Source organism: Ahaetulla prasina, chromosome 3 (assembly GCF_028640845.1).
Source record: "Ahaetulla prasina isolate Xishuangbanna chromosome 3, ASM2864084v1, whole genome shotgun sequence".
NCBI classification, from domain to species: domain Eukaryota; kingdom Metazoa; phylum Chordata; class Lepidosauria; order Squamata; family Colubridae; genus Ahaetulla; species Ahaetulla prasina.
In genome coordinates, this window is record NC_080541.1 from 202,900,577 (window position 1) to 202,923,930 (window position 23,354).

The 23,354-nt window shown below is 38.2% G+C and overlaps 1 protein-coding gene across 10 annotated transcripts in view; it reads right to left on the minus strand.

Annotated features, from left to right (window-relative positions):
• The window catches only part of SULF2 (sulfatase 2), a 324,326-nt gene that overhangs the window by 70,288 nt on the left and 230,684 nt on the right, over positions 1-23,354 (minus strand). For all 10 annotated transcript variants that reach the window (XM_058175024.1, XM_058175025.1, XM_058175020.1 and 7 more), the window contains one exon: positions 14,935-15,174. In XM_058175024.1, the coding sequence (XP_058031007.1) occupies positions 14,935-15,174 (240 nt within the window). The remainder of the gene's footprint in view (positions 1-14,934; positions 15,175-23,354) is intronic.

Sequence of the window (23,354 nt, forward strand, 5' to 3'; positions counted from 1 at the left end):
CTTCAAGATTTGTAAAAAAAAAATAATGTGAGTGAATTATAAGGTGACCAACCAGATTCCTTCAAGAAATTCCCCATCAAAAACATGGTGGGAGAGAAAAAGACTTTTACTGTTGCCCAATTTAGGAATGTTGCTTGCCATTCCAGAGGTAGTAAACTACCATCAATATTAGTAGGTCCTGATACTGGGATGTCAGGCACAAGGAATCAGAATGACATTGTGAACTGATCAGAGTTGCTTCTTTATTGTTGCCTACTTGTTTACAAGAATCTCACCAGATTGACTACATTCTTTTGGGAAAAGACAGATACAGGCTTCAGGAATTCTAGGCATGGGGGTGGGGTGTCTGGCCTCTGTTGCTTCCTTATCTAGGGGTTCCAAACTTTCCAGTCATTCATTCATTCATTCATTCATTCATTCATTCATTCATTCATTCATTTATTTATCAAACTTATATACCGCACCATCTCCCGGAGGACTCAGGGCGGTTCACAGGCATATTAAAAACAATATAATAAATAAACATTAAAACCCAGTTAAAACTAAATATTATCATGGCCTGATCACTAAAACAGTAAAAACCGGTAAAAACCCCATTAAAATTTAGCTAAAACATTTTATTCTTAGGCTAGTCCCGCACGCTGAAATAATAGAGTCTTCAGTTCACGTCTGAAGGTCCGGAGGTCGGGGAGTTGTCGTAATCCCGGAGGAAGCTCGTTCCACAGGGCTGGTGCCGCTACAGAGAAGGCCCTCCCTCTGGGGGTCGCCAACCTACATTGTTTGGTCGACGGCACCCTGAGGAGGCCCACTCTGTGGGAGCGCACAGGTCGTTGGGAGGCAATCGGCGGCAGAAGGCGGTCTCGAAGGTATCCCGGTCCTAAGCCATGGAGCGCTTTAAAGATGGTAACCAAAACCTTGAATTTCACCTGGAAGACTACCGGTAGCCAGTGTAGGCCACGCAGGATGGGTGTTATATGGGAGCAGCGCGGTGCTCCCTCTATCACCCGTGCGGCCGCATTCTGGACTAACTGGAGCCTTCGGGTGCTCTTCAAGGGGAGCCCCATGTAGAGAGCATTGCAATAGGCCAGGCGGGAAGTGACGAGGGCATGAGTGACCGTGCATAAGGCGTCCCGGTCAAGGAAGGGGCGCAACTGGCGGATCAGGTGGACCTGATAAAAAGCTCCCCTGGCGACGGCTGTCAAATGATCCTCTAAGGACAGCCGATCGTCCAGGAGAACGCCTAAGTTGCGCACTCCCTCCCTGGGGGTCAGTACTTCCTCCCCCACAGTCAGCGATGGTGTAAGCTGACTGTACCGGGACGCCGGCACCCACAGCCACTCTGTCTTGGAAGGGTTGAGTCGGAGCCTGTTCCTCCCCATCCAGACCCGCACGGCCTCAAGACACCGGCCCATCACCTCAACGGCTTCACCCCTTCCCACCTTTCTAGCTGGAGATTCCACTACACTTCATCCTCCATTAATTTGTCCTCCCTTTTGGAATAGTCAGAAGCAATGACTCCCAAGTTTTGATTATGTTTCGTGTATAAAAGTATTTCCTGCCTTTGGTCCCAAAGTCCCCTTACAATTAGCTTTAATAAGTTATAACATTTTGAGAGAGCGGAAGAGGCTGCCCCCTCCATATTTTTATACAATGTCTAATCTTATATACAATACCTCTGCAATATCTCCAATTATTTGCCTTAGCTCCAAGGTAAAAATTCAGACATCCCTCATGAAGGGAATTGCTGTAGCTCCCCTAAGTCATTTTTGTTTCCCTTTTATACACCATTTCCAGTTCTAAAATATCCACATATATGGTGGCCATATATACATAGTGTGTGTGTGTGTGTGTGTGTATTTGATTGATTATTCTTTCAAAACCAAAGAAGTATAGGAAAGGCCTAGAACACTGTCTGTCAATCTGTCCATCGACAGGAAATCTCTAAGTGCAGAACAGAACAGGATCAACTTTAGTGTAATGGGAGAAATCAGCCAAAAAAAAAAATGGAATAGAAAATGGTCAAATTCAATCATGGAAAAATATTTTGAATATGAAATATGCTCTGCTTCCAGTCTGCCTTGTGCTTTCCAATGTACATGGAGGTGCTCACGAGTACTTGCTCATGCAAGTAGAAATACATACAAACATAGGACATCACTTTATTAAATAAAAGAAACTACAGATATCTTCTGTGGCCAATCCTGGTAAACTGTCAGGCCTGGAAGCCATATTATCTTGGTGCCTTCAGGCAAGAATTCCATAAGCCATGATCTGCATGCTTTCCCTAACATAGTTTTATTTTATAGCAACTGTGACTTATGCCTTTTCATCTACCACACCCCAAGAACCTTGATCAATCGCCATCAGTACATATCCTATTCATGTATATGTGACCATTGAGCTTTTGCACCAATATAGTTTGTCTCGCGGTTGCTCATATTGAACTTTATTTGGTAGTTGAACTCCTACTCATGTAAGACGTAAGACTGCTCAGCTCTCTGCAATCCCATTTTTATTTTGCTGTCTTTTATTTTCCAATACTTTGGCATCAACAAACCTAACTACCTTAAATGAGTTTGCTTTATGAAAGCGCCACTTAAAGAGGTGGATGAGCTGTGAGAAGAAGTCCCACAACATCTGGTGTCATCAAAGCCTATATTAAAGCTATGTCTCTGCTTGTTATTGCTGTATAAGAAGCTGAACAAATTAAGAATTAATGCTTGTATTTTCTTTTTTTCTTTTATCTCTGTCCATTTCTCCCTTTGTATCTTTTTTTCATATTGTAACTAGTTTTCATTGCTTGGTAAGATGTATTCTCTGTTAGAATTTGTAGAATTTATTAGCTTTATTAAGTAACAAATCTGATTTTTGAAACCTGAAACTGAATTCAGGGTCAAACGTTCCAGTCCATTTTACTGGGTTCAGGGACTGGTCAGAGATAAAACTTCGGCTTGTTTACAATAGGGCGAGGCCAAAGGAAGGGTGTCTTCAGGGTAGCTGGGATTGCACAGTCAACATTACCTCAACATATATGATGCACATAAAAAGGGGTGGGGTTTTGACCACATGATCACACCTATCTTCTTGACATTTTAGATCCCCTTCTCGGGTCAAAGTCTTGTTTTGACATGAAAGGCATACAATTCCAACAATATTTAAAGAAAGAAAGTTCATCTTAAATTGTTTCTTTTTTAAGTTTAAACAAGCTTTTAATTTATCATGGAGATTTTCATCTCAAAATTTATTTTTTTGAACTATTTTACTTTACAGCTATTATAGCGCAGTTGTAATGCTAGGCTTTGCTGTTTTCCTTGGTGGTAAATTGTTATTTTGATTGTTAGTTTCATGTTGTATGAATGTATTTTTCATCACTGCTTGATGCATTGTTCACATGGACGTTCCTAAATCTGTTGCAACCTGTTTCTGAAATTTGATTTTTTTTTAAGTGTCAATCAAGTTGATTCACATACAGACCTGGTAAGGTCCAAGGTGGTGAGGGCACAATTATATAATATGTATTGATTGTGACCTTTTATTCTGAAAGATAAAATTTCCCTACAGTGATGGTAGTTTAAGATAAAAAATCATTTAAAGGGGTATACTATTTTTCTTTGTGGTATTTTTTCTGTTGAATATTTTTCAAAAACTGCTGCTATCAGCTAAAGGTTGGTAGGAGAAAGCAAGTCTTATTGCTTGTTTCCAATGGATCAATTTGAAGAAAGGACTTTGCTATAAAAAAAATATGAAAAGAAGGGGAAAAGCACTTTCATTATAATGCATTTTATAAATGTTCCCAAAAAGACTAATCAAGTGCTTAAACCTATCTGTCCTGAACGGTTTGGCTCCTAATACCCAAATAAGAGCAGAACTGGGGATGTGTGACTTATAGTAGATGGGGAATTTCAAAGCACATTTTTAGGTGCTCATATTCTTTTTAGAGGATATATATTGTTCTTTTATATAGGCTCAAGTTCAATAATCTGATAAGCTTTTTTATACTGATGTGGTTTTTATAGGATTGAAATTTATCATGGATTGTAGAAAGTCTTTGATAAATTGTCCACCTAAGTTCTTGTTTTGAAGACTTCAAGTTGATTTTTTTTTTCAAAGCAAATCTCAAACTAGGTATGATTTCTTGGCTGAAATGACAAATCAATGTGAGAGAACATTATTTTTTAAATGCAGGTGCTGGCATCCCCTCAGAACAGTACATTAGCAAGGGAGAAAAAAAAAGGAAGAGCCTTTTAGACAATAGACAATTTAAAAATACTCCAAACAGAGGTATATTTTGTTAAAAATAAAGAGAGGGAAAACAGACATATAATGGTTTTAGGAAAACACAGGGGAGTGTTAAATGTTTATATTGATTCTTCAACTACGTTTTATAGCGATGGATGCATTTTGGCTGGGAAGAAAGAAACCTGTCCAATAGTCTCAGTGTGACTATTTCTATGGTATTTCTATAGTTAGTATATCTATATACTCAATACTAGGCAGAGCAAGAGTAGAATTATTTCTTTGAAGTTCTTCAATAATCTCTTTTTTTCTAATTCCATATGGGGAGGGGAGGATGAAACAAGAATGTGAATGTAAATAAACACATATATCTTAAATAATGTCAGGGAATTTTAATAAAACATCATATAAAACTTTGCTGAAATTAAAGTAAAAAAATTAAGGTAGTCTCACACTGTAATAATAATAATAATAATAATAATAATAATAATAATAATAATAATAATAATAATAATAATAATAATAATAATAATAATAATAATAATTTAATTTGTATACCGCCTTTCTCCCGAAGGACTCAGGGCGGTGCACAGCCAGAATAAAATACACAAACTACACATACAATACTAAGAACAACCCTTAAAAAACTTATTTGAATGAACAAGGACACACATTCTACTTTGCAGCTACTAAGATTGTTGGACAAGCAGGCACAAAAACAGCCAGGGAATTGATTGAAACCCGAGAAAGAGTCCCTTGTCAGTCAACAGGTGTGCTGATCTACCACCAGCTTATCAAGTACTTAGAAGATGAAGGCACACAATCTGCTAGAGAGAAGTTCCCTGAAGATGGGCTCCAGCACGAGTCCAAAAGCTTGGAAGACAAAACCTCTGGTCCTGGTCAGACCCATATTGGATTCTGCAGCATTATCCTGGGACCCGTATATTTGCCTTCATTCGTAAGGTTAAAAAAGCTTAAACCTTGTCCATAGTTACCTAGATGATAATCCACCTGGGAGTTCTATGCACAGCATGGGGAGCATGAGACAAAATATAATTGTTTCAATAATATAACAGGGGTGGCAAGGTGTTGTTAATAGAGAATAGGAATAAAGTCCTGAAGATATAAATGCAAATCTCCCCCTAGTCACAAAGTTCACTGAATGACCTTGGGCCAATGATTACCTCTCAATCAGATTTCTTATGCATCTTTAAACATATCTCTGATGTTTCAGAAACTGTACCTTTATAAAACCACTAGGGTATTATTCAATGTCATCCTAGAAGTATCTTGTACAGAATAATCCTTTTCTTAATTTAGCATGGAATACTGGCCTTTTCTTTGCAATAATATATTCAATATAAATTGAGAAGTCTCAGTGGGAAGCAATCTGGTTTCAGTGGTTAGGAATCAGCAAACGGAACTGTGATTCAGAGAGCAACGTCCCTATGCTTGGCTGTGACTTATTCTGCAACCTCGGATAACACAGTTCTGCTATCTGTACTTTTCATCTGTTTGGCTTTGAGCAATATTCCTCCCTATGCATTTATAAAAGATTGCAATACAATTTTACCATTGTTACCTATTTTTGTCAGGCACAATTAACAAGTGCACTTCAAAATATTGGTACTCTGGAGAGTTGTTTTAATGTAGGCATAATATATTAGTTCCTTTGTATAGTAATTTGCCACACACACACACACCCACTTGATGTAAGCAAGTTTTCAGTTATGAATTGTCAGTTTTGATTTTCAGCATCTGGAATCCATAGAAAAGTCATGATAATGTTGACTCTTTGCTGATACACGTTAGAGCAAGCAAATCATTTACCACTATATGCAGAATATGGTTTTGAATACAGCTTTGCAATAACTAATTGCTTGGTCTTTTGTTTTCATCTATCACAGCACTGTCTAGATTTTTTTCTTGCTCATTAGTTCATTAGCTTCATGGAGAGCTGTAAAACCCTGATCAACAGAATTATGTAACTGATGAGATGTAATAAATATCACAATTTTGCATTGTTTTGTTAAGTTATAGAGCTGACTGAGAGTGAAGACAATGCCTCCAGGATCTGACACATGCCAATCCCAACCAACAGGTATTATATAATGAATGCCATTTATCTGACTTTTTCTATCTTAGTAGTCAGTTCCATTTGGCTGAAATATCTGGCAATGCAAATTAATGCTGCCACTGGTTTACTCCCTCTTTTACCCACTCTTGGTTCATCCATATTTATTTTCTTTTGAAATGTTTTTCTGCTTCTCTTCTCCATTTTACCTCCCCTCCCTCCCCTCCAGTAAACATTTCCTCTGAAATTCTACCTTACTCTGACTTGGCTTGAAATGAAATTAGTAAGAAGAAATTTCCAAAAGTAATGTTGTTCCTTGATTCTTGTCTGAGAATGAAGACGTATAGAAGATTAAACACGCATGTAGGTCAACAAAGGGGGGAAGGAAGACACCAGTCCTTTACAAAAAAGTGATCTTTACAAGAAAGTGATCATAAGTAGTGCACCCATAAGTCTGAAAATGGAGCTGCAAACTTAAAGAGGGGCTGAGGTTCATTTTCCTCCCAATCAAAATGAATTTAAAAAAACAGCATTTCTTAAGAGGGATTTGAGAAATCAAGCACCACTCCCTCATGTTTGTCTTCTATAACCACATTCATCATTTTAAATGCTCCCTCTTGGAAGGAAGTGGCACCCAATTATGAAAAAGCAAAAGAGAGAACATTTGTTTTGTAATTGTTTATACAAGAATCTTTCCTTGGTTTCTGATACCAAGAAACCACCACTCTAAGAATCCTTTGTTTGTTCCTCAATTATTTTTGTATATGCTTTTGATTCAAGAGTATGACTGGCCATTCTTTTTTGTAGAGGTGATTCAGCCACTGAGTGGGAGAACTTCCTCAGATTAATCCTTCAACTAACATGACATGTTTACATATAATGTCTTCCTGCCTAACTTCCCACTGGGTGTAATAAAAGCAAAGATAGGAAACTCCTGTTCAGAATAGAGGTGTTAGGCCTACAAGGCCTTTCTCTGTCTCCTGTGGAATAGATGTATATACAACAATGCAGACTTAATATCTTGTTACCTCAACACTGACATTTCCACACAATGTACTCATATTCGTCATGAAAAAACAAGCTCTGTGGCAAATGTATATGAATTCCTACATCTAGTAATGGGAAAATGTTTAGACCAACTATTCTATTGAAAACTATTAGCTGATATTTGCCCAAAGACAGCACTTTCAAGATTTGTCTTGATCAATCGTAGCCAATACAGAGTGAGTGGCAAATTTTGTTTTGTATGCAAACAACAAAGAGGTAGACATTTTCTCTTTGTATACAATAATGGAATACAAAGGTAAACATGGGAGCTATGATTCAAAGTGTACATATTATACCACTTACTAGAAACACTTTAAATCATCTGCATCTTCTCCTGGGGCTTGGAAACTTTCCAACTGACATACACCCTGGGAAAAGTTCAAGGTGTTCCAGACTGGCATTATCCATGTACCCACATATATGAAGGCTCATATTTTATACTTCAAATCTGGATCTTCACACATTGTGCAGAGCTTGTCTCATAGACATATAGACAATACTGGATTATGAAATGTTGATAATATGACATATTCATTTATTCTGCATAGAATATGATTGCTTACAGAATACCAAGTTTCTAATGTTGGTGGATTATTAGCAATAGCACTTAGACTTACATACCATTTTACAGTGCTTACAGCCCTCTCTAAATGGTTTACAGAATCAGCATATTGCCCCCAACAATTTGGGTCCTCATTTTACCCACCTCAGAAGGATGGAAGGCTGAGTCAACCTTGAGCATGGTGAAATTTGAACTGCCAAATTGCAGGCAGCCGGCAGTCAGCAGAAGTAGCTTGCAGTACTGCACTCTAAGCACTGCGCCACCATGGCTCATATTAGCAATATAAAATCTAAGATTCTGCAGTAATCCAGATACAAATGGAAAGAGATGATTTAGCATGGACATGGGTGAGCATGCAGCATCTGCTGGAATATCTTTTAGTGGCTAGATCACATGGGCTCAGGAAAAATCACAGATTCTTTAAGTTTTCCCTAAACTTCTTTAAGAAGTTTAAGAAGTTTTCCCTATTTCATGTGCTACATGAAGACATACATCCTAAATCACTTTTTACTTTTCAAATCCATGCCTTTTAGTTTACACATTTGTAACAAATTCATCTGGAGTTACATCCATTAGGTATTTTTATATCCTTTTTGGACATGTGGCTGCCAAGAAAGTAATCTTATAACACAAATAGCCTAACACTTTAATATGATATTTTAAAGTAGAGGAAAAAATGCATCTATTAGAGTGAGACAGTGGAACAAGATGAAAAGCAGAGTGGAGAAATCTGTGAGATGATACACGACAAGACAAACCCTTCCTTATTAGTAGGATGTAGTCATAAAATCAGATGCAGAAAAATAAAAACAAATACTGCTTAAAGCAACAATTTATGCAAGAGTTGATCCAAATGGGTATTTTAAAATACTAAAGTCAGAGATCTATCAAAACAGAAGAAAGACTAGATTGAACCATTGAGGCCTATGATTCATTTTCCAGCCTTCAGCCGTTAATTAGCAATAGAGAGCCAATGTGGTGTAGTAATTATTTATTTTATGTATGTATTAAATTTATATGCCATCCATCTTCCTGAGAAGTGGAAAATCTAAGTTCTTGTCCTCTAGGCAAGAAACCAGCTGGGTGATTTTGGCTCAGGCTTGTTTTTGTGGCCTTAGACTGGGAAGTCAAAAAACATCCTGTTAGTAAGCAAAGGCCAACTACTTCCAAAAATATTGCCAAGGAAACTGCACAGACTTGTCCATGAAGTCACCAAGAGTTAAGAATGAGTTGAAATAACTAAATAAATAATTTTATTTTCATGATTTATACCCTGCCTTTCTTTTTTCAGTGATCACTGAAAGCAACAAAATTCTGAACAGGAATTTTGAAAATTAAAATTACAGATTAAAGATAGCGTAAAATAAATATCAAAAGTGTCCAACACATAGTACAATCTTTATAACCAGGTACTTGTTAGAATAAAATGGCTTTACACACAGGAACTCTTTAGCTTGAAAAAAGTGTAGAATTGAATTTTAATAAGAAATAAACTGAGGATAATTTTTGAAAAGAACAAAATATGAAAGTCATTTTAATTATTAGTTACTTATTTCTTAATTATAATTAATTATAGTTAATATATTAATATTAACATTGTTAATATAATTATAATAAAATTATGTATAATTATAACTAATTATAATTAATAATTATTTAATTATTAGTTTAAATAAAAGATAATTGTCCTTAAATTATCGGGAGCGGGATGACCCGTTGCAGGGACGTGCTGAGGAGTTTAACGGTTATCTATACGATAAAATCGTTCAGCTTCGGGATGGTTTGGACCAAGATTGCGGTGATACGGGTGAGACGGCTGAGGGTGGTCTTGGTGACATTTTATGGGATGAGTTTGACCCTGTTGCTCCCGAGGACATGGACAGGTTGTTGGGGAGGCTGAATGCCACCACATGTTTACTGGACCCGTGCCCCTCCTGGTTGGTGCTGGCCACGCAGGAGGTGACCCGAGGCTGGCTCCAGGCGATTACGAGCGCTTCTTTGGTGGAGGGTGTCTTTCCGGCCGCCTTGAAAGAGGCGGTGGTGAGGCCCTCCTCAAGAAGCCTTCCTGACCCGCTGTTTTAGGTAATTATCGTCGTCTCCAACCCGCCGCGCGAAGGTTGTTGAGAGTATGGTGGCATATCAGTTTCCCTTACACCTGGATGAAACTGTCTATCTAGACCTGCTCCAGTCCGGTTTCCGCCCGGTTACAGCACGGAGACGGCTTTGGTCGCGTTGGTGGATGATCTCTGGAGGGCCAGGATAGGGGTTGTTCCTCTGCCCTGGTCCTATTAGACCTCTCAGCAGCTGATACCATCGACCATGGTATCCTGCTGCGCCGGTTGGAGGGATTGGGAGTGGAGGCACCGCTTATCGGTGGTTCTCCTCCTATCTCTCCGACCGGTCGCAGTCGGGGTTGACAGGGGGGCAGAGGTCGGCCCCGAGGCCCCTCACTTGTGGGGTGCCGCAGGGATCGATCCTCTCGCCCCTTCTGTTCAACATCTACATGAAGCCGCTGGGTGAGATCATCAGTGGGTTCGGTGTGTGGTACCAGCTGGACGCGGATGACACCCAGCTGTACTTTCCACACCGGACCACCCCAACGGTTATCAAGTGCTGTCCCGGTGCCTGGAGGCCGACGGGTCTGGATGGGGAGAAACAGGCTCAAGCTCAATCCTCCAAGACAGAGTGCCTGGGGATGCCGGCATCCCGGAACAGTCAGCTAAATCCGCGGCTGACCATCGGTGGCGAGTCATTGGCCCCGATGGAGAGGGTGCGCAACTTAGGCGACCTCCTGGATGAACGGCTGTCTCTAGAAGATCATTTGACGGCCGTCTCCAGGAGAGCGTTCTACCAGGTTCGCCTGGTGCGCCAGTTGCGCCTTTCTGGACCGGGAGGCCCTTTGCACGGTCACTCACGCCTTGTGACGCCTCGCCTGGATTACTGCAACGCCTCTACATGGGGCTTCCTTGAAGGGCATCCGGAGGCTGCAGTTAGTTCAGAATGCGGCTGCGGGTGATAGAGGGAGCCCTCGTGGCTCCCGTGATAACACCCATCCTGCGAGGCTGCACTGGCTACCTGTGGCCTTCTGGGTGCGCTTCAAGGTTTTGGTGACCACCTTTAAAGCGCCCATGGCATAGGGCCGGGTTATCTACGGGACCGCCTACTGCGACCAGATACCTCTCACCGACCCGTGCGCTCTCACAGAGAGGGACTCTCAGGGTGCCGTCAGCTAGGCAGTGTCGGTTGGCGACGCCCAGGGAAGGGCCTTCTCTGTGGGGCTCCCACCCTCTGGAACGAACTCCCCAGGACTCCGTCAACTTCCTGACCTTCGAACCTTCCGTCGCGAGCTCAAGACACATTTATTCATCTGTGCAGGACTGGCTTAGATTTTTAAATTTAGAGGGGTTTTAAATTGATTTTAATATTTATATTTGATATTTATATTTCTATTTTTAATAATTCGGGCGCTAGAATAAGTTTTTTAAGGATTATTTTAATTTGTATATTGATATTGATGTTTTATATGCCTGTAAACCGCCCTGAGTCCTTTGGGAGATAGGGCGGTATATAAATTCGAATAATAAATAAATAAAATAAATAAAAAGCAATTTCCAGTGATAGATTTGTAATTTGCTTGCTATGGGGATCTAAACATTGCTTTTGTTTCATTTTTGTTTCATCATTTTTGTTTCATTTTGCAGGTATTTGAAATAAGCTTGTAAAACCTATTCAGTGGAGACAAAAGTGGGAAGAGCATATACATTATGTGTCTTTGATGTACAGAACGTCATAGGAGGACAGATGCAAGATCACAGTTAATAGTCTTTAAAAGGAAATACATAAATAGGAAAAGTGATCATGTGGTGAAGAAAAAGGCACAAGCAGTATATCACTATAATTTGAAAGAATGCTTCAATAATTCTCTTGCTAACAACTTATCCTTTCTTCTAGCACTTCTAGCACTGAATATATTTATGTGCAACAAAAGAACAAAGTAACAAAAGCAATTACACATCTTGATCTGTATCCTTCTGGACGCTAGAAGCGAATAACTGCAGCAGCCTTGATACAGCACCCATCCAGTCCGTTACTACCCTCAAATGAAGGGGATCCATGACATTCTAAGACCATCTGTTCCATTCTGTAAAGATTCTCAAGTCATCCAGGTCATGTTTGTTCCAAAGTCGCTTTTTCAGGAGGCAACTGGACTTTCTTGTTTCTCCTTTTTCTTTTTGAAAAAGATATTAGGATGAGATGAGAAGCAAAACGTCTTCAAAAGAAAAAAGAAAAAACAAGGAAGTCCAGTTGCCTCCTGAAAAAGCACCTTTGGGAAAACCATGACCTGGATGATTGAGAATCTCTACAGACTTTTAGATATACAATTTGGGATGAACACCCTTTGAATAGTGTGGGAGTAGGAATGGATTTCCAGAGGAAAAAATTGCAGACTACAGGAACCAGGAGCACTAGTCATGTGACCCTGAAGACACAGATAAATGTCCAAGTGCTTCAAGGACCCTCTAAAAGGATGCAAATTACCAGCTGTCTGCAAGGAATATAAATCTTTCCATTCCCCACTATCCTGTCAGAGTTGAAGAGACTTCTTGGATGAGAAGCTAAACCTCTTCAAAAAACAAACAAACAAGGAAGTCCACTTGCCTCCTGAAAAAGCACCTTTGGGACATTTGTTCCATTGTTAAATAACTCTTACTATGCTCCAAATATTTGCAATGTTTAATTGCTGGATCTTTTCTTGGCAGCTTATAGGGCTGCATGCTACTTTAACTATATAATATACATACACATACACATATACATATACATATACATACATGTACACACACATACACATATATACTTTATATATAGATAGGTCTTGGCATATTCGGGTCTTTTCCCGTGTAAGGTTGAGAGTATCTTGGTGACATTTCAACGAGGTCTCACTCATCATCTTCAGGCTGGTGCTTTCGGCTTCATGCTTGTGTGAGCAAAGCGTGGTCGGAGCTGCCGTCTCTCTATAAATACTGGTGGGGAGGTTGCTAAGATACTCTCAACCTTACACGGGAAAAGAATATGCCAAGGCCTACATACCTATACCCGTGAAAACTTACGAATATATATATATATCTTATTACTTCTTAAAGATAAATATGCTTATTTGTAGCCTGGATGCTCAGACTTTCTCTACGTCCTTGTCTCTTAGGGTTTAAATAGATCTAAAAAAACCTTTAAAATCAATGCATGGATAGTTGTGATGCTTATTTCAGAAGAAGTGGCTGAAGTGAAGTAAAATTAACATTATTCTGGCTACCTATAATGATCGCAAACTGGATTGGGTTCCTGAGCACTTATCTTTAAGGAAAAACTAAACAAAACAAGACAAAAAGGTCAATGACATGTTGTACAGTTAATGTTAAAGTGATTTAACATTAACAGCCAAGCAAGATGCAACTGGGCATCTTTACAAATCAGGAATAAATATCCAATCAGCGTACTGTAGTTAGCAAAAGAAGAGAAGCCTGCTTGTCCTTTTAACTTCCTTTTCTGGATCAACTCTCTCTCCTCTCCCCATCACACTCCAGCAAAAAGGCTGAATTATCAAATCTCTGATGATGTATGTAGCAGGAACAGTAGCAATAGGTCAGCAATACCGAAGTCAAAGTACATGACTAATATAAAATTTGTCAAAGATAAAAATGGAGTAAGTGCTACATTGCAGTCAATAAATAGACTATAACAAAGAAAGAACAAAAGCCTGGCAGGGCAGATATGGATATCTATCTTGGCTTTAAAAAAATCAAGCGCTATTTGGAGAGCAATCAAACTGCTGCAGGAAATAGGCTTAAAAGATTGGGAACCTGGAGTTGCAGGACCAAAAGTTCAACACTGATGATTGCGGGCCTGCTGCTGAAAGAACAAGGGCAAAGAGCTAAAAGAAACACGAAATATATGACTGTTCAAAGTGTAAACATTGTTCACCTTTACTATCAAAATCAAATTTTAGTGAAATATATTGGATGAAGCTCTTGAATAGCTGTGATTTAGGCATATTATTATTATTATTATTTTTGCATTGAATGCTCTTATTCTACAAGGCTGTCCAAAAACATGTTTGGTTTCTGTGTGGGATGTAATACCCTGGGAATTTGCCCTTCCCAGGCACAAGTATAAAATTAATGGAAGTTGTGCAACTGCATTACTAGATCCTTGCATAATTTTCATTCATTTCAACAGAAAAACTTCCGGGTGGTTTGAGTAGATCTATCTTCCAGTCAAATTGTGCCCAACACCCGCTTCCTTTTCTTTCACACTAAGGACATCTTCTATTATCTTTTCTTATCCGTATCGTGATTGACTTCCTCTTCCAAATTTCTCCCACAATGAAAACCTTTGAGGTGAATTGGGTTGAGAAAGCGTGAACTGTTCACAGTCACCTTAAGTTTGGTGATTAACAGTAGACATGAACCTTGGTCCCTCTTACTCTATCTAGACCAGGAGTCAGCAACCTGTGGATCTTTCATCCCTATGCTGTGGCTCCGTCACTCAAAATATGTGTCACAACCGCCAATGTGCAACACCCACCAGCAGCGATTTATTGAACTTTTCAACCCTCGGTAGACCAACCGTGGATAAATCCAAGAAAAGAAAATTTTCAGAAGAAAACAGAACGTTTAATTCAACTACGTATGCTAATTTTGTGGCTGCTCAAGAAATAGGCACGGGAAGGGTTTTGTGGCTCCCAGTGTTTTCTTTTCTGTGGGAAACGGCTCTTTTCTGTGTCCAAATGGCTCTTTGAGTGTTTAAGATTGCGGACCACTGCTCTAGACCAAAATGTCAGGCTTGATGCAAGTTCTAGAAGCTGAAATATAAAATATTGGTAGGGCAACAGTTTGATATTTTTTAACATATGTGAAATTATATGTGCATTATATGGCAAGTGTAATACATACATTTTCAACTTCAGCACTAAAGCATGGGTCTGAATAAAGAAGCCAGCTTTTTGCACTGATCTTACCTGTCCTATACCCTGTGTTATTGAGGTATACTGCAAATGTGCGAATTTCATGCTGGGCTTGCCAGGATGGCGATGAGCAGTTCTCATTGTTGGTGTAGGTGTTGTGATTGTGGACATATTTCCCTGTAAGAATAGAAGAGCGGGATGGACAGCACATGGGTGTCGTCACAAATGCATTGATGAAGTGTGCACCTCCCTGTTCCATAATCCGCCTTGTTTTATTCATCACTTGCATTGAACCTGAGGAAAGAAAAACAATATCATGTAGAAAAAGACAAGTTTTGTCAGATGCAGAAGTTTCATCCTAAGTATCAAGTCAAAGGAGCCAATCATGATAAAGTCATTTAAGCGAGGGAAAATTGGTGACACATCTGTTATTTATCCCTGCAAAAATATGTGTTTAGTAAAAGCTTTGATGTTTTAAACCCTTTGAAGGTTTAACAAACAAACCCAAACAATCCAATATTAATATTCAAGCTAACACTATGCTACAGAAATAGCACAACAGCCATATCAGATTGTTCCAAATTGTCAGCAAGTTAAGCTTTAAGCTTTAAATCTAAAGAAGCATATCAGACACAAAGAAAAGAACTAAAGAAACAAAATAAAACAATCGAGCAGGACAAGCTCAACAGATAGGGCTATTCTGTTTCCTGAAATGTGACTTGATAGATAAGATTCATTATCAAGTCACTGTCATCCGCTAGTGACTATATAAATAAATCTTCTCTTAAGATGATCTGTCTCCAATCTGGTCCTTAATATATTCACTTTCTGATAAAGCAGTAGAAACGTTTGCTCACATTCAAGCCCATGCAAGGAAAATACCCCTCAGATTTTTCCACTCAACAAAGATCAACCATTGGGCAAGAGGAAAGGTCACTCTATCCCCATTTCCAGCTCTTACTGTACTGTAGTGTACAAAATACATACTATAGTCAAAAAATGTGCACTAAACCAACAGGTGGCATGAAAGTAGGGGCAGTCAACACAGGTTATGTAGACAGTAAACACAAGATCAATCCAAATGGACTCAAATGTCTATACACCAATGCACAGAGTATGAGGAATAAACAGGGTGAATTAGAAATCCAAGTAAATGAGGGTAGATATGATATTGTTGCCATTACGGAAACTTGGTGGGATGAAACTGACAAATGGAACATACAACTAGAGGGATATAAATTATTTAAAAGAAATAGACCAAATAAAAGAGGAGGTGGAGTTGCACTATATATAAGAAATAACTACATCTCTACAGAAATAGAGCACAACAATGATGAAAATCATCTTGAATGTATTTGGGTCAATATAAAAGGGTGAAAACGATATTGCCATAGGTCTATACTATAGGCCACCCAACCAAACAGAGGAAGTAGATGAACTTTTGCTAGTCAGCTAACTAAGGTATGTAGGAAGCACATCACAGTAGTAATGGGGATTTTAACTACCCTGACATCAACTGGGAAACAAACTCTGCACCAAGTGGAAGATCCAACAGGTTCCTAACAAACCTAGCAGACAACTTTGTTTCCCAAAAATAGAGAAGGCGACAAGGATCAGCCATATTGGACTTAATTCTCACTAACAGAGATGAAATGATAGAAGGTGTTGAAGCTACAGGAACCTTGGGGGCAAGTGACCACGCAATATTGGAATTCAACATTAAGCAAATACAAGTAGTAGAACAAAGTCAAACTAGAGTCTTGGACTTTAAGAGAGCTAATTTCAATAAACTTAGAGAGATCTTGAGAAGGATTCAATGGATGAGAATCCTCAGGGGGAAAACAACTCAAGAAGCTTGGGAAATTTTGAAAAGTGAGATTATAAAAGCAGTCTAACACAATACCAATGAAGAAGAAAATAGTAGATCACAAAAGAAACCAGCATGGATGCATAAAGAACTATCTGACAAATTGAAAGACAAAAGGACAAATATAAAAAGTGGAAAGAGGGGCAAATAACTAAGGCAGAATATCAGCAACAGCCCGAGCCTGTAAAGATGAAGTGAGGAAAGCTAAGGCTCACAATGAACAAAGGCTAGCGACAAAAGTAAAAATAATAAAAAGCTTCTTCCAACATGTTAAAAACAAGAAAAAAGTCAAGGAAACAATTGGGCCATTGCTGGGAGAAAGTGGCAAGAAGATGACAAGCAACAGGGAGAAAGCAGATCTACTTAACTCATATTTTGCATCTGTCTTTACACAAAAGGAAAAAACAATCCAACCTATCAAAAACAGCACTACAAAAACAGATTAGAAACACAAGTTAAAGTAGGGAAGAAAATGGTAAGTGAACACCTGTCTACCCTAGACGAGTTCAAATCACCAGGACCGGATGGATTACACCCCAAGGTTCTGAAGGAACTGGCAGACGTGATCTCAGAACCACTGAACTATATCTTTCAAAGATCCTGGAGCACAGGGAGCTGCCAGAGGACTGGAAAAGAGCTGATGTAGTTCCCATCTTCAAAAAGGAAAAACAGATCCAGGAAACTACAGACCTATCAGTCTGACCTCAATACCGGGAAGATTCTGGAAAAGATAATCAAGCAACGAATCACGAACACCTAGAAGCAAACAAAGTAATAACCAAAAGCCAACATGGGTTTGTCAAAAACAGATCATGCCAGACTAATCTTATCGCATTCTTTGACAAAATGACAAAATTAGTAGACCAGAGGAATGCTGTTGATATAATTTACTTGGACTTCAGTAAAGCATTTGATAAAGTAGACCATAACCTACTACTAGATAAAGTAGAAAAATGTGGGTTAGACAGCACCACCACCAGATGGATTCGTAACTGGCTGACCAACCGCACTCAACATGTAGTCCTCAACGGAACTACATCCACATGGAGGGAAGTATGCAGTGGAGTACCCCAAGGCTCTGTTTTAGGCCCAGTACTCTTCAACATCTTCATCAATGACTTGGACGAGGGGATAGATGGGGAACTCATCAAATTTGCAGATGACACCAAGCTAGCAGGAATAGCTAACACTCCAGAAGATAGGCTCAAATTACAGAAAGATCTTTACAGACTTGAACATTGGGCGCTATCTAACAAAATGAAATTCAACAGTGAAAAAAGTAAGGTTCTACATGTAGGCCAAAAAAACAAAATGCACCGGTACCGTATATGTGGTACCTTGCTCAATAGTAGTACCTGTGAGAGGGATCTTGGAGTCCTAGTGGATAACCATTTAGATGTGAGCCAGCAGTGTGCAGCAGCTGCTAAAAAAGCCAACACAGTTCTGGGCTGCATAAACAGAGGGATAGAATCAAGATCACGTGAAGTGCTAGTACCACTTTATAATGCCTTGGTAAGGCCACACTTGGAATATTGCATCCAGTTTTGGTCGCCACGATGTAAAAAAGATGTTGAGACTCTAGAAAGAGTGCAGAGAAGAGCAACAAAGATGATTAGGGGACTGGAGGATAAAACATATGAAGAACGGTTGCAGGAAGTGGGTATGTCTAGTTTAACAAAAAGAAGGACTAGGGAGACATGATAGCAGTGTTCCAATATCTCAGGGGCTGCCACAGAGAAGTGGGAGTCGGGCTGTTCTCCAGAGCACCTGAGGGTAGAACAAGAAGCAATGGGTGGAAACTGATCAAGGAAAGAAGCAACTTAGAACTAAGGAGAAATTTCCTGACAGTTAGAACAATTAATAAGTGGAACAACTTGCCTTCAGAAGTTGTGAATGCTCCAACACTGGAAATTTTTAAGAAAATGTTGGATAACCATCTGACTGAGATGGTGTAGGGTTTCCTGCCTGGGCAGGGGGTTGGACTAGAAGGCCTCCAAGGTCCCTTCCAACTCTGATGTTATGTTATGTTATGTTAAATGATACAATTCAAACCTATGCTTCTACCTTAATTAGGCACCATTGAGTTCATGGGGAATGACTATACTATCAAACTCTTAAATTATAAACTAAAAATAATTAATCATCTATAAAAATGTTCACTATTGACTATTTACTGATACTCCTTGCTATGATTTCTAGGCCAGAAGTGTTTTTTTTTTTTCCATTTATATCCCGCCCTTCTCCGAAGACTCAGGGCGGCTTATACTATGTTAAGCAATAGTCTTCATCCATTTGTATATTATATACAAAGTCAACTTATTGCCCCCCAACAATCTGGGTCCTCATTTTACCTACCTTATAAAGGATGGAAGGCTGAGTCAACCTTGGGCCTGGTGGGACTTGAACCTGCAGCAATTGCAAGCAGCTGTGTTAATAACAGACTGTCTTAGCAGTCTGAGCCACCAGAGGCTTGCACCCGTTCTACTTCTAATTTTATTTTGTCCTTCTAAAGATCTTCACAAATGCATGTGGTAAATTAGAGTCTATCTTCAGTATGGTGTAAAAATTACTGGTAAAAGGTAGAATTCATTTACAAAAGAATACATTTACAATGGCACTGAAGGACTATTTCTCAACAGGTTGTTCATATTTAGATATATTGTACAAAATATCCAGACAGAAAAGGAATTCATACACGTACACATTTTGAATTTCATTTTTTTTAAATTTATTTTTCGTCAAGCATGTAATAGATAACAGATAGATGCATAAACCTAATTATGAATACATGAAATGGATACATATAAAAGGGAACATTAGGACAGGGATGGTAGGCACGTTGGTGCGCTTATGCACGCCCCTTAGAGACCTCTTAGGAATGGGATAAGGTCAACAGTAGACAGTCTAAGGTTAAAGTTTTGGGGTTGGGGAAGAAACCACAGTCAGGTAGTGCATTCCAGGCATTAATGACTCTGTTACTGAAGTCGTATTTTCTGCAATCAAGTTTAGTGCGGTTTACCATAAGTTTGTATCTATTGTGTGCTTGTGTATTGTTGTGGTTGAAGCTGAAGTAGTCATTGACAGGTAGGACACTGTAGCATTTGCCTAAGCTCTTTTTTTCCCCAAATTCAAAATAAACTACGAAGTGAAAGTTATAAGTTTTGGAATTTCCAAATGATCTTTCAGCAGCCCCAGACATTGAAAACAGACAATAGGTATAAACCAATTTATCCTGGGTATAAAATGCGTCCCACCTGCTCCACACAATTATTGCCAAACTGGAAATTGGAAGAGGGGCCATTAGTTATAATGATAGGACGCACAAAAGTTCATGTGAAGAATTTGCAATGGAGGAAAGAGCTGAACAGGTTTTCCTGCTGTTCTTATTAGATACTAATGTTATTAACTTATTTACTATGCCTTCTTGGGGTGGGGAGTACTTATGATCAAATTAATCATACAATAGAAAGTAATTTCTGAAATGAAAATATATTAAGTCCATCAATAAAATTCTTTTATTGATTTGTTGTGTTTAGATACTGCCAGATTCAATACAATTTTTTTCCCAGTGGTTTATAGCATAAAAATAATAAATGTGTTCATGTACTTATATACATATTTCCTGTTAGTCCATTCTCTCTTTTTAAACTGCAGAAGACATTTTAGGTGAAATTTTATAATTAAGTAAACTATTAAAAAGCAAATCTCATAATCTTATCAGCTTTGCCTCCTTCCTCTTTAAATAACACAGGTTTCATCAATCTTTTGTCATTCTGTTATTAAAAGATAATTTTAATAACATTTTAAATGACAAAGGCATTTTTATTGAAATAATAGTACGTGTTATGGCTCCCCTTGGGGACACTAGCTTCTTTTAATAAAACCATTGTAATGACAAGATCCTGTAGATCAACACTCTTTAGTACAGAAACCTATAATCTCTTTCTAGTTTGAGAGCTAATCCAGAGGGGCAGATTAGTGAAAGGTAGAATTCATTTACAAAAGAATACATTTACAATGGCACTGAAGGACTATTTCTCAACAGGTTGTTCATATTTAGATATATTGTACAAAATATCCAGACAGAAAAGGAATTCATACACGTACACATTTTGAATTTCATTTTTTTTAAATTTATTTTTCGTCAAGCATGTAATAGATAACAGATAGATGCATAAACATAATTATGAATACATGAAATAGATACATATAAAAGGGAACATTAGGACAGGGTGGTAGGCATGCTGGTGCTCTTATGCACGCCGTCTTAGGAATGGGGTGAGGTCAACAGTAAACAGTCTAAGGTTAAAGTTTTGGGGTATATAGAGAAGAAACCACAGGTAGTGCATTCCAGGCATTAATGACTCTGTTACTGAAGTCATATTTTCTGCAATCTAGTTGGCGCGGTTTACCATAAATTGTTGTGGTTGAAGCTGAAGTAGTCATTGACAGGTAGGACACTAGCATTTGCCTAAGCTCTTCTTTCCCCCAAATTCAAAATAAACTACGAAGTGAAAGTTATAAGTTTTGGAATTTCCAAATGATCTTTCAGCAGCCCCAGACACTGAAAACAGACAATAGGTATAAACCAATTTATCCTGGGTATAAAATGCGTCCCACCTGCTCCACACAATTATTGCCAAACTGGAAATTGGAAGAGGGGCCATTAGTTATAATGATAGGACGCACAAAAGTTCATGTGAAGAATTTGCAATGGAGGAAAGAGCTGAACAGGTTTTCCTGCTGTTCTTATTAGATACTAATGTTATTAACTTATTTACTATGCCTTCTTGGGGTGGGGAGTACTTATGATCAAATTAATCATACAATAGAAAGTAATTTCTGAAATGAAAATATATTAAGTCAATCAATAAAATTCTTTTATTGATTTGTTGTGTTTAGATACTGCCAGATTCAATACAATTTTTTCCCAGTGGTTTATAGCATAAAAATAATAAATGAGTTCATGTACTTATATACATATTTCCTGTTAGTCCATTCTCTCTTTTAAAACTGCAGAAGACATTTTAGATGAAATTTTATAATTAATTAAACTATTAAAAAGCAAATCTCATAATCTTATCAGCTTTGCCTCCTTCCTCTTTAAATAACACAGGTTTCATCAATCTTTTGTCATTCTGTTATTAAAAGATAATTTTAATAACATTTTAAATGACAAAGGCATTTTTATTGAAATAATAGTACGTGTTAGGGCTCCCCTTGGGGACACTAGCTTCTTTTAATAAAACCATTGTAATGACAAGATCCTGTAGATCAACACTCTTTAGTACAGAAACCTATAATCTCTTTCTAGTTTGAGAGCTAATCCAGAGGGGCAGATTAGTGAAAGGTAAACATTCCCTTTTGTTACAATATTAAATAGACTGGCTTTAAATATTTTAAAACAATGGCAAGTCATCCAACAAAAACTTCCTTCCTTTATCCTGTCTCCAGAGACAAGTGATGCAAGAGGAAGTAAAATCTCCCAAACAGTTGATTCATTCCGTTTGTGGAACGTCATTACTTATCTGTTAATTGGACACACTAAACTAAACAAAATATTTGTCTCAGAAGGATAAAAACTATTCCAGATAATCTAACGGTTATGTTGCAATGTTTAGTAGCAATGCTGTATTTAAATCACATTTATACTTGTAGGTCATGCAAAAAGAGCATCACATAAGATTAATGGCATTTAATTGACCCAGACATTCTAAATATGCTAGGATTTTCTGAAATATTTATTCAGGTAGTTGAATAAATCAGTGGTATTACAGGACTCTTAATTACAAGATTAAAAGCTGCTTCAGACCTCTGTAATGTGATGTAATGTGTAATCACATCAAATTGGTTGTGTTTTGAGATCTGAGCAAATTTTCACTCAATTGTAACTTATTTTGTTTCTTAACCTTAAATAACCTGTCTTATTACTCCTTATGGCCTTCAACCTCCTGGTCTTTCAAGAAGTAAGATTGCTTGATCCCTTTCAGCTTCCCATCATAGGAATCCTTAAATTTCTTTGTATAACCACAACAAATGTACACAACATATGGATGAGTAGGCATGTGCATCCAATTACTTTTATTTTCCTTTTGCAGAGTAGAGAGCTAGGCAAGAGGTATTTTTTCTTATTTCAGAAAAACATTGGAAACTTAGGATGGAGAAGGAATACAATTTTCTTTGTTTTCATTATTTTGAGGTTGGCCCAAATGGAAATTTCAAGGTTGTCTTCAAAATGTTTTTAATGCATTGGAATGCACTGGAATGGAAGCACTTCCAATATCCAAAGTCTGATCCCTTCGTCTCTTAGTTCACTATAAAACTGTATACTAAATAATATGGAGATCTAGCTTTTTGTTCTGTAAAGTAGAAGAACAAAAAAGTTCTATAAAGAGGTTAATACTTTATGTACATAAAAAGTTTATACATCAATATTGTTTTCAAACACACACACATATATTTGAAAGAAATGTGTTTATATATACATATACATATTCTCATCCAATCCTACAATGCAAATTCCCCTTAAAGAGAAAACATGGTACCCATGTCTGTTATACAAGTCTGGATAATTTATTATTTCATTGCACATCTCAAAGAAAAATAA